The sequence below is a fragment of the Cannabis sativa genome, chromosome 1 (assembly GCF_029168945.1).
Source record: "Cannabis sativa cultivar Pink pepper isolate KNU-18-1 chromosome 1, ASM2916894v1, whole genome shotgun sequence".
Lineage (NCBI taxonomy): Eukaryota > Viridiplantae > Streptophyta > Magnoliopsida > Rosales > Cannabaceae > Cannabis > Cannabis sativa.
Genome location: NC_083601.1, coordinates 30,393,086 through 30,407,142, shown reverse-complemented (window position 1 = coordinate 30,407,142; position 14,057 = coordinate 30,393,086). Strand labels below are relative to the sequence as shown.

At 34.0% G+C, this 14,057-nt stretch overlaps 2 protein-coding genes across 2 annotated transcripts; one reads left to right on the top strand and one right to left on the bottom strand.

Annotated features, from left to right (window-relative positions):
* Nucleotides 1-1,050: 1,050 nt before the first annotated feature.
* On the bottom strand, nucleotides 1,051-7,040 carry LOC133036599 (probable aspartyl aminopeptidase). Its single transcript, XM_061113129.1, has 11 exons — nucleotides 6,843-7,040; nucleotides 6,659-6,743; nucleotides 6,331-6,466; nucleotides 5,728-6,000; nucleotides 5,042-5,183; nucleotides 4,201-4,440; nucleotides 3,648-3,780; nucleotides 3,226-3,407; nucleotides 2,406-2,518; nucleotides 1,967-2,071; nucleotides 1,051-1,499 (listed from the first exon to the last, which is right to left on the bottom strand). The coding sequence occupies exons 1-11, from the start codon at nucleotides 7,038-7,040 to the stop codon at nucleotides 1,496-1,498; spliced, it is 1,611 nt and encodes a 536-aa protein (XP_060969112.1). The 3' UTR covers nucleotides 1,051-1,495.
* A 94-nt stretch (nucleotides 7,041-7,134) lies between these two features.
* On the top strand, nucleotides 7,135-12,561 carry LOC133036601 (probable sodium/metabolite cotransporter BASS4, chloroplastic). The gene is made up of 14 exons (XM_061113134.1): nucleotides 7,135-7,493; nucleotides 7,695-7,806; nucleotides 7,934-8,041; nucleotides 8,193-8,260; nucleotides 9,012-9,090; nucleotides 9,215-9,273; nucleotides 9,383-9,451; nucleotides 9,628-9,741; nucleotides 10,415-10,436; nucleotides 10,611-10,678; nucleotides 11,109-11,194; nucleotides 11,823-11,952; nucleotides 12,074-12,175; nucleotides 12,272-12,561. The coding sequence occupies exons 1-14, from the start codon at nucleotides 7,332-7,334 to the stop codon at nucleotides 12,344-12,346; spliced, it is 1,254 nt and encodes a 417-aa protein (XP_060969117.1). The 5' UTR covers nucleotides 7,135-7,331; the 3' UTR covers nucleotides 12,347-12,561.
* Nucleotides 12,562-14,057: the final 1,496 nt, after the last annotated feature.

The window sequence follows — 14,057 nt, the reverse complement described above, 5'->3', positions numbered from 1 at the left end:
ATTATATATGACTAAAATTAAACACATGTAAAAAGTATGTATAGTTTGAGTTTTTAGAAGTGTCTTATACTCAATTTTTTTAAGGTGAGATTCATTGTGTTGTTTAAAATGCATGTCACATCATGATGGGCAAATTAAATGTGTAAAATAAGTGTACATCTATTATTACTCTAATTTTATATCCTCTATTTTTTTTTGTGACTCAATCAAGCCTAGTCACTCCTACGTGCACCTCTGAAACAACTTCACTTTAAAGATATTCTTTTCTTGAGACATGCTAATGAGTAGAACCCATATTTCTCTCCTTTATTCCTCTAGTAACGGTTAAAGTGAACTAGTTTTCATACTGGAAAAAGGCAGACAAGGAGGCTTTTGCTAATGGGGGTTTGTTCATTCCAGTATATCATATGGTTTTGGGTTCTTTTTTGTTTCCTATATAAATTTCTTCAACCCAAAACAATAGCTCTATCTCTGTCTAAGAATTTGCCTCCGCCTGTTTCTCCATATATAAGATAAAAGGTTTGTTTTTCTTTTTACTCCCAACTCTTTCCATATGACACCAATCCTTGGAATGTCAATCACCAAAGTCCTCTTCTTATGATTTTGGGGTTTCTTTTTTATCCATGCCTCTTGTTCTATCCTAGATTGAAGATTATTGTTTATGAGATGACATATATGGGCACATGAAATTCATAGTTCATTCAATCCATTCATACTCTACTCACCCAACCTAGTTCCAAGAGTGTGTGCCTATTCCTAATTCATGCTGCTAATAGATTTGCTTAGAATGGATAAACAACTTGGTTAGAATATATTCCTCAAAGTTATTTACATATTTTAATTTTAGTTAGTGTGAGAATATATTATTATCAATGAAGCTATCATTGCTAAAAGAAAAAAAGACAAGAAAACTCCCGGCCTATTGAATTAGTCCCAAGAGGCTAATACATTTAACCTTTCTTCCCATAAATTCTTGAGAGATAGAGTTGATGCACATTCAATTCAAACTTTTATTCTAACCTTATGAAAACCCTCAATTTTACTATGTTAATTGAATTGTTTGTGTTTATTGGATGCTACTCAATAGTTTCTTACTACCAACAATGATTTATATTTGAGAACATTATCCTTTTTTTTTTCTTCATAATTTCAGATTCAGAGCAGTCTCAAATGGATAAAGTGAACTCGGAGCTGTATTTGCAGAATTGTTACATAATCCAGCAAAATGAATTGTTGAGGAAGAAAGCTCAAAGACTCAGTAAGGAGAATCAAGCTTTACTGACCGAGCTGAAACGGAAACTGTCTAGAGCAAACTCCAGTCAGAATTCTAACAGTGAAAGTGATGATAACTCCACTTCCTCCTCGGGTTCAATCAAATTCAGCAAATCTTGATCATTCAAAAAAGTCATTTTACCTTTTTGAAACCTATATTCCTTGAGTGAGAACAATCTTCAAACAAAGAATGATTGTATCTTTGCTTCAACTAGAATTCTTGTTACCTAGTCAACCATACATGTCCAGTCCCAAAAAGAGAGAAGCAAAAGAAAAATGAGATTATGGATAAAATAATAATGTCCTAAACTATCAAATTGTTTGGTGAAAAATTATGAATAAAAGCTCTCTTAATCATGCCCATACTTTAGGGGCTATTAGCATAATTACTGACTTTTGGATCTCCATTAAATAGAAGTCCATCTTCAAAATTCATAATAAAACTGTTGATATATAAGTGGATATATATATAGGAAGAGTATCTATGAATAATACTCTCATATCAATGGATAGCTTCGTCATTTAGCTCTAAAAAAAGACGAACTAAAATGAAGTATTGAAAAAGGACACCCAAAATAATGCAATGATTTAACCCATCTCAAGAGAAGGCCAGACCTGAAACTTACAAAACCCCTCTGCTCTATCTTTCAAGATGAAAATATCGTGATAACACAAAGGTTGAAGAGAACTTTACCAGTCTGCATTTAGCTTCATATCAATACTTGAGAAGCTTTTGTAGAATGCCTTGAAATGCTGGTAAGCAATATCAATATCTTCCTTTCCACATATTTCTCTCACACTGCAGGTAAAAAGGGCAATATAAATAAGACATTAATGATTTTAGTACCAAGATCCAAGAGAACATATATCATTCTTTTCTTCTATCTCTGTTCAATGAGCTAAGTGACAGAGTCTTTCATCTTTACTTCACAAAGGCTATACCCACAAATTTGATAGTCTCACAATTATGCTAAGAAAGTTTGTTTAACCTTGAATGAGCTTTTTTCTTTTCTTTTTTTAAAGAAGAGAGAAATTTAAATTAAATGAAGATTAACAACAGACTAAATGTTTGCATCTTTTTAAAGGGTACGGTGAGAATCTTCACTGAAATTAGGAAGGATAGTCATAGATACCTGTGCATTGAAAGTTGGGCTATTCCACAGTCAACAGTACGGATGCCAACACCAGAAGCAAGGATAGGACCTATTGTTGATCCACATCCCATATCATTTCTCACCACAAATTCCTACTCAAAAGCAAAAATATAGCTCAAATTAATACTTATTGTCTGAAGTGAAACCTGATGTGTGTCGACAAAAATGAGCAAGTATTCTAGAGAATTCCGCACTATAAGTGTCAACTGTTTACCATATATACCCTATCTCATCCCCGGTGCTTCAAACTAAATCTGGAGGCAAGAATGACTACACTATAGAACATCAGGGGTATGATTATAATTTACATCCCTCACTTGAAAGGTTGAAGATGAATAAACTTGAGAATAAGTACCTAACTTCTGATTCCTGATTTAATTCATTTTTTAGGTGGGGTTTTGAGACTTAAGCCGCAGGAGTTAATGAGTCTTGGACCAAAAATTATTTAATTTGATTTTTTTTCCTTGGACCAACAATTATAATTAAGATTAATGAACAAGGGTTCTATTTCTAGAGCTAATGACAAAAAGTAAATATTATCACTTCATTTCATTGGAATTACTGATAGCATTAGTTCACAAAAATAATGAATTTCATGTTATATAACCTTCTTTTGGTTGAAAGAGGGAATATCATTTTGCTTGTTTTCACAAAAATCTTGAGTAAACGTAAGAATGAAAAAATTAGTTATTCAGATACACTGAGTAAGTTTCAAGTGATTGGATGCTTACTGACTCATTAAGAACAGGATGAAATGATTGAATAGGTTAATCAAACCATGACAGCAAATGAATACTACCTGAAATGGAAGGTTATGAATCTTCCCAACTTCTTTAAAGAGGAATGATGTGATTCCACTAGTAGCATACCGCTGGTTAGCATTGTGCTTGATAACAAGTCCCTTTTGCATCATTGGTCGGTGGTGTTCTTCATGCTTATCCATAAAATTAGGGTGAACTCCATGAGCCATATCTGCAGAAACTATTAAAAAGCACCAGAATATTGAGTTTAGAAACTTTATTAGCAACATAAACTCCAGAATAGAAACTACATCAGCAAAACTGTAAACAAGACACATATTGTGAAAACTTCCTCTAGATTGGCCATTAACACTTGCAGTTGAAATGCCTTAACTTTGAGTCAGTTCCATATATTGGTGGGTGTTCTGTTTCGGTTAAAATGATAAAAGACATTTTGTTTTGAAGAAAATATATATCATACCAAGAAATGATTGGCGAATTGTGCGCTCAAAAGCACCTTCACTAGCATATGAATCTGTTAGACCACTACTTATGCGTCTAATGGCCTGAAACATGGTTGGAGCACCAGCCCCCTGAACTGAATCTGAACCCACCTAGACTTAGAATTAATAGTTGTGAGCCAAATATATCATCTCTCCACATACATAATTATCTGATAAGCAAAGAACCGAGTAAAACTCGGATCCAAGACGAAAGAAATTGTAAGAGACCACACAATGACAATCATTTTCAAGAAAAAACAAGCTGCCTTTAGGCTAGATGAATTTATAAACAACTACTGATACATTTAAAAATAAATTCTTTTTTTTTTTTTTTTGATCCCTTTGAAAATGGATTTATACTTGCATTTGTTTCAATCACATAACTTAAGAGTTTAATAAAATAGACATTGTAGTTCTAGAAAGGTAGATATACATTAAATTCCATATACGTGGCATTTCAGGTTTAAATGCAATGAAAATTAACAAGCATGAAGATAAAACTACAGTATAAACTTTATATGGATTGATTACCTCCTCATTATCAAACAAAGCAACCATCCGGATTGCCTGTTCACTTGATAAATCACTGCTAGATTTACTAGAGTCAATGAGAGCCCTCAAAGCACAATAACTTGAAGCAAGATTATCTAGTCTTCCAGAAAAAATAAATTCATTGTTTCCCCCACCAAGGCAGCTTGGTTGAGTATCACAAATATTCAACTCAATATCCATTATGTCATCAACATCACAACTAAGCTCATCTGACAAAACCTGAATAAGAAAGTTGATTATGCCATCTGGGTTAATTAATGTAAAAATCTATATCCATCCAAAACCAAACAAGTACCATGTAATTTAAAAGAGAGCAAAAGTTACCAATGAAAAAGAAAGAACCCAGCTAGCAGCTACGAGATATATGGATGATTGTTTGTTACTATTAGAAACATTGCAAGTGTAAAATTCGATCCAAGTCCATAGAAGAAACATTTGCATTTATTAATATCCTTTTAATGGACACTATTGACTTTTCCAAAACTAATGGAAAAACAGTAAAGAGATTGCAACACGAAAAAAGGATGATATCCAATTCTTTCAGACAATGAAAATGCTTTTCTCTTTTCACATCCAATAAATGCTTTTGACTTTTTCTTTTTTCTTTTCATGATTTTTCTCCAATTTTGTGAAGTGATATGTGATATGATTTTAACACACACACAAAGCCGTTTCACCTTGCATTATAAAGGGTAGCAGAACAGAAACTTGATTTAGAGCCGGATGATAAATATAGACATGTTTTTAGTAACTTTTTAACAATATCCTGTAGAAGTTACAAACGCAAACCCAGTAACCTGTTTAAAAACACAAGACATACCTTCATAAGCATTGAATGATGAGCATCTTTAGAAGAAGTAGAATTTTTATCTGTCGAGTCCAGAGATGTATCCAATTTTGATGCAAGTAATGGAATTAGATGAGTCTCTAAATTTGGTTTGAATCCATCCTTGTTCACTGTGCTGCTCAGTCAAATTAAAAGAAAAGCCAGCGATAACAGAATGAGAGGAGCAGTAGAAGGGAGAATTGACATTATCTAATTCATCAAGTAGAATGTCATAGACTTTCAATAATGACAGTTGAAGAATCTATGCTTTCTCAAATAGTCTATACAAGCTCATTGGCTCTGTACAGAGCCAATTCTAATTCTAAAATACTATTCTGATTCCAAATCTGCTAAGGTTCTAGATTCTAAAAAACCACCTTACCCACCACCACAAATACCATTTTGATTTTCACTCTAAAAGATCCCCGAAATCCATGGCACAAACCACTAGAAATACAATTCTAATTCTAAATCTGAGAAGTCCTAGAATCCAGAAAGATGTCACTTTAATTTCATCACAGTCTAATTTTAAATCTGAGAAGTCCTAGAATCCAGAAAGATATATAAATATATATATTAATATAAAATAGAATCTCAAATAGCATTTATCAATTACATTAGAATATAAGAATTTACAAACATGAGTAGCTAAGAAAGAAGTAAATTCAGGTGAGGCAAACCGGTCAAGATGAATGGCAAGCGTGGGTATACGCAGCAAAGGTTTCTTCACTTTCACAAGTTTCTGTAGATAAGAATCATTGCCATTTCTCACTATGACTCTTCCTGCCACAGTTAAGTCTCTGTCAAACCAAGTATGCCATAAACCACCTCCGTAGGTCTGCACATTGACCATCAAATAACCAGCCTTGGATGATGCCGATTTAGGCTTCAATTTTAGGCATGGACTATCTGTGTGTGCAGCAATCACGTGAAAGCCACTGCCAACCTTGTATCTGAAAAACTAGGAGAAGCCATTAATTGATAATTGCAAGACATATAGAAGACTAACAATAGTGTAAGGGACTTAACACCTACAAAGAATCTCATATAAAGTAACATGTGAATAACAGTAAATACCTATATGAGGGACATTGAAATTTTAAACCAATCAACAATTTGAAAGAAGACAAGGAGAACTACCATGACTGTAACTGTAAATGCTTGTAACCAAAGAAACTTGTCAAACTGAATTGAATCACAAACTAAACTACCAATGAAACTTGTCCTTTTTTCACTTCAAATAATTAGACTTAAGGTTCGTAGAACTACATTCCATTACTCACTTTTCTCCAACAGCAAATGCAACCAAACAAGACATGTTTCGTGTAAAGAAATAGCGGCCTCCCGGTTTGAGGTTCCATTCATCATTTTCATTCAATAAATGAAAACCAGCAGCAATTAGTTGTTTTTTTGCTTCAGCTGTACAGAAAAAACAAAACGAAAATTGAGACAAACATAAAACAATTTAAACTTTATAGCTTAAAATTCGATTTACTAAAAATAAAATGGTGCCATGCCAGGAAATTTGCAAATCATTGTCCAACATTTGTAACTAATGCATAACTAACTACCCAGTGGAGCTAAGAAAGCAGAAGAGCAATGAAGAATTACCCGTGGCGTGAAATTGAGTCCAAGACTCATTGAGATAGTCCAGTAAATCCCCAACAATGGATGGATTCGCTCCAACATCCGAACTCTAATAATTTGAAAGCCAGAATTTCGAAACAAACCAAGCTCATATAAGCATCATATATACGCAATTACAAATAGTACAAATACAGAAAGAGAATAAGACCTGAGGCTGAGGGAGTGGTTGAGAGAGGGAGCAAAGGAGTGGAGTGGTGGAGAAATTGCGAGGGCGTGGGGCATAACGAGTGGATAAGCCTGAGCCAGGAAGCTTGGATGATAGAAAGGACCTTTTGAGGATGGCGTGAGGTTGACGATGGTGATGATGGTGGTGGTGGAGAACGAACTGACGAGTTAGGCTCGCCATTTTTGGATTTGGTTTAAGCTTGCTCACTCTCACTATATATTATTCTTAATTATTTAATTTTCAAATATTACTCATTTAGCCCCTAATGTTTCTATTATTATAATTTCACTCCCCTAATTTTTATGTTTTCTTCAAATATCACAAATAAATAAAAGTTCATATTTTACACCCTCAATATTTGAAAAAACGACATGTCGTTTAACGGCATTCGCTCATACTAATGAACGAGTCACTTCCACCTGACATTGGGTGCCACAGTTACCGTTTTTCTATATTGGGAGGAGCTCATCAATGGCGGGAACCATCCAAACCCTCATCTTCACGCCATTAACCACCAAATCGCTATTCTTTCGTTACCGAAACCCAAGTTCTCCTCCCACTTACTCTATTTCACTTTCTCGCCGTAGAAGCTTGATTTCGAGACCCATCAGAGCCTGCGATGTTCCCAATCAGGTCCTGTCGCCTCTAATTCTCCAATTTTTTTTACCTCTTTCTTTGGTACAATATAATATACAGAAAAATAATCTGAAAAACTTGAGTTGGGGAAAAGAAAAAAAAAAGTTGCCCATGACATGAATATGGTCTAAAGAAAACTGTTTGATCGAATATTTGGGTTTCTTATCTTGTTGGATGTAAATTTGAATCCTGAATCAGAAAGAAGGTAACGGGAAAAGAGCTAAAGCTGATCAAGTATCGAAATCAGCAGATGGGTTACTCTGGGCAAGACCATTATTGAGTTTTGCGTCAACAAATTTTCTTCCATTAGGTGATGGTTCATAATATTTAAGCCCACATCTTCTTCTTGAGTTGCTTAAGTGTTTTTCTTTTTCATTATCATTTGTCAGTACAATCCTGATTAAAGCTTTGGTCTTTCTGATGGATATTGAATGCAGCTCTTTTGGGTGGAGTAGCATTAGGCCTCGGATGTCCCAGTATAGGTTGTCTTGCTGATAAATATTCTCTCTCAAAGTTTAGCACATTTGGGATATTTATTGTCTCAGGTTTGAATTTCATTTTTCTTGAGTTTTAAACTTCATTATAATTTACAAGTATGCGGGCTTTTGTTCGTGTTATATATAGTTGAGCATATATAGCAACACACATACAAATATGGAAAATATGGAATTTGAATTTTATTGGACATTTGCATAGGGTTGACGTTGCGTAGTGCAGACATTGGTGCAGCTAGAGAAGCATGGCCTGTGGGACTTCTTGGGCTAGTATGATATTTTTTTTATGATTTTCTTTTGTTTTCTTTGTTTCCCCCCCTTTTTCTTTCTATACAGGACTTATTTGATTGGTATGTTTCTGTTCATGGATGGATGTGTATGTAGGAAGTTTGAACTTCTTTAGTCTAGGGTTTGAAATTGAAATCATTTTATAGATTTGTGCTGAAAATATCATTTTTTATGGTTTTCTTGGTTATGCAGATTTTTTTACCATTAACAGGACATATTCATTATTCATTGTTATTATAAATAACAGAACAATAAAAGTAAAATGAAAATTTCTTGTTTTCAATAGAAAAGTAATATCATGTACAGTGAAAGGATTTTTTCTTTTCCTTATAAATTTGGTGGTGTTTTTTAGTATTTTTATCTAGAATATTATTGTGCTGCTGTGTTTGATCGCTTAATTTTCATTTTCTTAATAAGTGGAATGTTGTATTAGATTATGTATAAGTAATAGTAATTTATGTCTGCCATTTGTCTTCTGTTCCTATATTCGTTTTTCTGATCTTTATGTGCAACTGCATACTAATTTAGTGAAAAGAGATCATGTTGTCATCATAGTCTTGAAGCCTTGTCTAAAAACATTCATCAAGTAAAATGATTGAAAGATAGACAGGGAAAATCACTCTACTAGCTGTTCCTCAAGTTGGGGTCATAATCTGTGCAATTTATGTTTGGCTGAAGACTGTAGGCTTTGTTTTGTCCATTATTAATCTTTCAATTCTTACTTACATTGCAGATCTCTATTTTATTATTTACCCCATACTTTTCAAAGATAATACTACATCTTCAGCTTCAACCTCAAGAGTTTGTTACAGGTTCACTTATCAAGATTACTTTTATTTAGAGATTGGTTGAGAAGACCAAGGTTCAAACAACTTTAGTTTTTACGAGCTTTTGAACCATCAGCTGTTACTTTATTGCACATTTTTGTTTTTACAGGACTCGCTTTGTTTTGTTGCATGCCAACTACTCTATCAAGTGGTGTAGCACTTACTCAAGTATGCTTATTCTCTAATATTGTAACTTATACCAAGTGTTTCTTTGTTTTTCCTAACTTGTGCAGTGTTTGTTTGAAGTATTTGTAAATGTTCCATTCCCTAATTGCAGCTCGCAGGAGGGAACTCTGCCCTTGCTCTTGCAATGACCGTGATCTCTAATCTATTAGGAATTTTGATTGTAAGTTATTTAATCACTTGAGGAAAGAGGTACTATTTTGTCTATGCTTCATCATTTCACACGTGGCAAAGCAAAACAATAAGTTACTTAAGAGATTTAGATCTCATGTCTTTGTTTGAAAACTTTACTTCTAGAGTTGATCTATACAAGCGTATGCTAATATGTAACCTTTTTAGATCCCATTTTCTATCTCAAAATTTATAGCTTCTGGAGTTGGTGTATCTGTTCCTACTAAGCAACTATTGAAAAGTCTTGTGCTGACATTATTGGTCCCCTTGATTTTGGGAAAGGTAATTGATTTATTTCTTTGCAGATCTGTAAAGAAGTTATATTTACGTATTTATTTCAGTGCTAGTTACAATAATTTTTGTCCTTCACTTTTGGAATCATTCAATATGTAGGTTTATATGCTGTAATACCTTCTGTAATTATCTATGTTTCAGTATCTGCAAACAATAAATTTGCTGGTGCCTCCATTGTTTTCCCCCATGACCACATAATCTTAAAAAGATTAGTATTTTTTTTTTAATTTATTGTTGGTTGAGTAAGGCTTTTTAGTTTAATAATACGATGATTCTTTAGAATAGGATAATACTATTTTCAAATAATGGCAAATTATTTTCTGTACAACCTAATTTTTCTAGTTTTACTGCAGTTTGTTGGCTCTTATAGAGATCTAAAACTTGTTATGCTTTCTACAGACGATTTGTCGAGATCTATTTCTGCATTACTCATGCATTAGTTCTGATATTCTCTGTTTATGTACTTTATATTGCTAGCGATAATATTTAATGTTCCCTACAGTGAGCTGTTGGGGGAAAAAGTGAAGTATTATCGCTAGCAATATTTCTAATTTCCTTGAATCTAACTTCTCTATTCTCTGCTTGTTGTCCAGAGGTGAATCCTGTCCACTGTTTTACTGTTTCATGTGTATTTTGCTAACAAATTCCTTCTTTTCAATAGGTGGTACGAGAATCCTTCAGAGGTGAGCTTGTCATTGCTTTTTTGTTATTTTCCTTTCTAGCTATTATGAAGGATATAATGATGCATTTGAACCCTGCTGGTGGATCAAGAATAAAATCACACTGCACAAAGGATACCTACTTAGTTGGGTTACTGTACGTAGTTTTTGTTACTAACCTTCCTGAATATATTTCAGGTCTTGCGGACTTTGTTGATCAAAACCGCAAACTTTTTTCTCAGATCAGTGCCGTACTCTTAAGTTTAGTAAGACCTATGTCCTGTCTCTGTTCTTCTATTTATGCTTTTTATAAAATATAAAATATGTCCTAACCACAATTCTGCATTAATCTTATATTAGGATGTATTATTTTTTTGGTTTATAGGGAAATTGCAGTATTTATTGGCTTAGTTTTGTTATTTTCTGTTGATTATTTGTAAAATGTACTTTATGTCCAGTATAATTTAAAAATGATTACTTGGATATTTCTACAATTTACAGTATAAAATGGGTGTCAAAGTATATGCACTTAGTGCATTTGTGTATGTGGTGGATGAACGGTTCATTCATATTTTCTCCAGTTCAATTTTGAAACTAAGTGTTAGCTAATTAAGGTAATTATCTATTAAGTAAAGGAGGGCTAGGTGCCTATATTTCCAAAAGAACTTACGTTTCAGATATGTTATGATTATTCAGGTTCCATGGATGCAAGTTAGCAGGTCAAGGCCTCTGCTATTGATGGTTAAGCCAGAAGTTTTTCTTGTAGCAATTGGAGCTGGAGCGTAAGTTATCACATTTACTCTTCTTGTGCTTCTTCATTCTGTATAATATCCACTGCTTTTTCTTTCATACAGAAACTTTAATCTATTTCCCTTTTGTTCTAATTATTTATTTGCATGTTATCACGTTCACTCTGTTTTTCTAATGAGTGGACTTAAGAACATACCGGCATTCTATTCCTGTCACCAAATAGTTTGAACGTTAAACCTTTTAATTTGCTTTTGCAATTTTTTTCCCTAGACTTGCAATTTTCAAGCAACATGTTAAAAGTGAGAAGGTGAAGAAATTCCTTCTCCTGTCAGAAAACCTTGTTTTGGTTAGGTGAAGTTGGGTCTAGACTTTGTACCATATTTGATGATTTCATAAATGATGACACATCTTGGATTAATTCAATACACACTTCATTTGGAAGGTTAAATAGTCTCCTATAAGATTTATCTTTATGTTGACACATACCCAATTGCTCCCTTATTACAGTGTATATAGACAGTCTTGAGCTGAGGTTTTAATAGCTCTCGATCAGTGAATGTTTCATGGTCTGTTTGGATAGTTTGATCACTCTTAGTTGTAATGTTATAATCTCAAATAAGTGGTCATCTACAGTAAAGTGACTTATTTCTTGTATTTTAGGGTGCTGCATTTCATCCTATTAGCATTTAATATTATGGTTATAAAAAGTCTTTCAACACTCTCTGGGGGCGGTCAATCAGTTTTTGCCAAGGAAGAAAATTCCATTGCTTTTGTACTTGTTGCAAGCCAGGTTTGTGATACATTTATCGCTATCGTCTTAAATGTTTAAGGTTCCTTTATTTAACATGTCTGGTTTAAGAAAATTAGTAAGATAAGAAAAGATTAATAATACACTGAGATTTGTGCTGTAGAAAACTTTGCCTGTAATGGTGGCTGTTGTGGAGAAGCTTGGAGGTGCATTTGGTGAGTCGGGTTTGCTGGTTCTTCCTTGCGTTGCAGCACATTTGAACCAGGTTGGTTACTCTCATTATCATATCCTTCTCATTCAGGCCTTCCTTTGTAGCTATTTAATATTATTACTGAGCTGACACAAGTAATTATCAATGCAGATTATTTTGGATACTTTTCTTGTGAACTTCTGGGCCCGGAATGACAATTCCTCAAAGAAATTAAAAGCTTCTTAGTTCATGATTAAACTTAGTTATTTTCAGTTCACATTCTTTTGCAAGCCCATGTGCTTCATTGTTTGCACTATTTTTAACTTTTTTATGGTTGAATTGAAAGTAAACAGGGGGACAAAGAAAAAGGACGTGTCATTACGAATTATTTGTATTTACATCTAAATAACAATAATGATTCATGGAGAAATGGTAAAAGGTAGTAATGGTATTTAGCAACATTTCATGTGTTATATCAAATTAAGTATTTTGGAACTCATGATTTAGTGTAATAATTTTTATAGAATATTGTTAGTTATTCAGAAGAAGTTACATAAAAAATTGTCAGTGATATCCAGACTGAAAGGAGTGTTAAAATTAGACCTCACTGTAACCTTTATTATTACAGTTTTACAGATGAAGAGAAAAAATACAAATAAATACAACCAGAACTCAACAGAAAACAGATCCTAGGTGGCTTCGCCTCTAGTGGATCAAGATCTGGTTGTTAGTTACAACCGAAGCTGTAACTAACTTCCAGATCTATGATCAACCCTAAAACTACAAGTATAAAAGGGACACTAGATCATACCAGATCTCTCAGTCGAGAGATACCAAAAAAACTCGAACCCTAGAGTGCAAGATCTGAAAGCTTCTGCTCCAAATCTCAGCAGTCCATGTTCATGCAAAGAAAGAAAAAGTGTTAGTGAGTGAGAAACCAAGAAAATACAGAGAGATAAACACATAGAAAGAAAAGAGAGCAAATCTGAAATACCAGTCAAAGTGTTGTGACTTGGATTTCTCACCTTTGTATCAATCTTCATCATAATAGTGCAGATCTGTAGATCGTCTTCAAGGCGAGCTCAAAGAGGACGTACCCCTGATTTAGGGCGAACCTCTATAATCTCTGGTGTTAATTTTCTAACCCTAACCTAATGATCTATGCTTGATATTTGTATGTGTGTATTGTGTGGTGTTTTGGGAAGGTTTCTGGGTAAGATCGATCAATAGATCGAGAAGAATCTCTGGTTCTAGGGTTTGAGAACCAGAGAGAAGGCAGAGAGAAAGAGAGAGAGTTTGAGAAACTCTCAAATGTTCGAAGGTGCAAATGAGCTAGGGTTAGCTCTGATTGAACTTAGTTTTGTTCAATCCAGAACGACAAATCGTTTGGTTTAAACGATTTGTCGTGTGAGTAAAAAAAACGACAAGCTTCGTTGTCGTGCAGGAAAGAAACGGCCAAGGTTTCTTTGTCGTTGATTGGGTTTCTAAATTGTATTTTTCTGGGACAAATTTGTCCCTGTCGTTTCTAACTGTAAAATTGAGTTGGTGTAGGTTAAACTTGGAATTTCACCAAGCCAAATTCCTACAGTGGTATCAGAGCTTTGGTTCAAGCTTAAATCAACTCAAGAAAGAATCAAGAAAGTGATCAAGACTGGGAGAAGAAGAAGAAACACAACACGAAGCTGTGGACAGTGGGAAACCTGTGGAAATTCCACAAACTGATAATAAACAAATCTTCCTAAACTCAACTCAATTTAATTTTGATTTTTCTAACATGAGCAATATCAAGGTTGACATTGATCGTTTTGATGGATCTGGTGATTACAGGATCTGGAGGAGAAAGATCAGATCCCTGCTGGCTCAACAGAAATTACTTAGGGTTCTTGAAGACCCTATTGAATGGCCAGAAAACACTTCAAAGATTCAACAAGAAGAACTGTTGGAAACAGCCACTGGA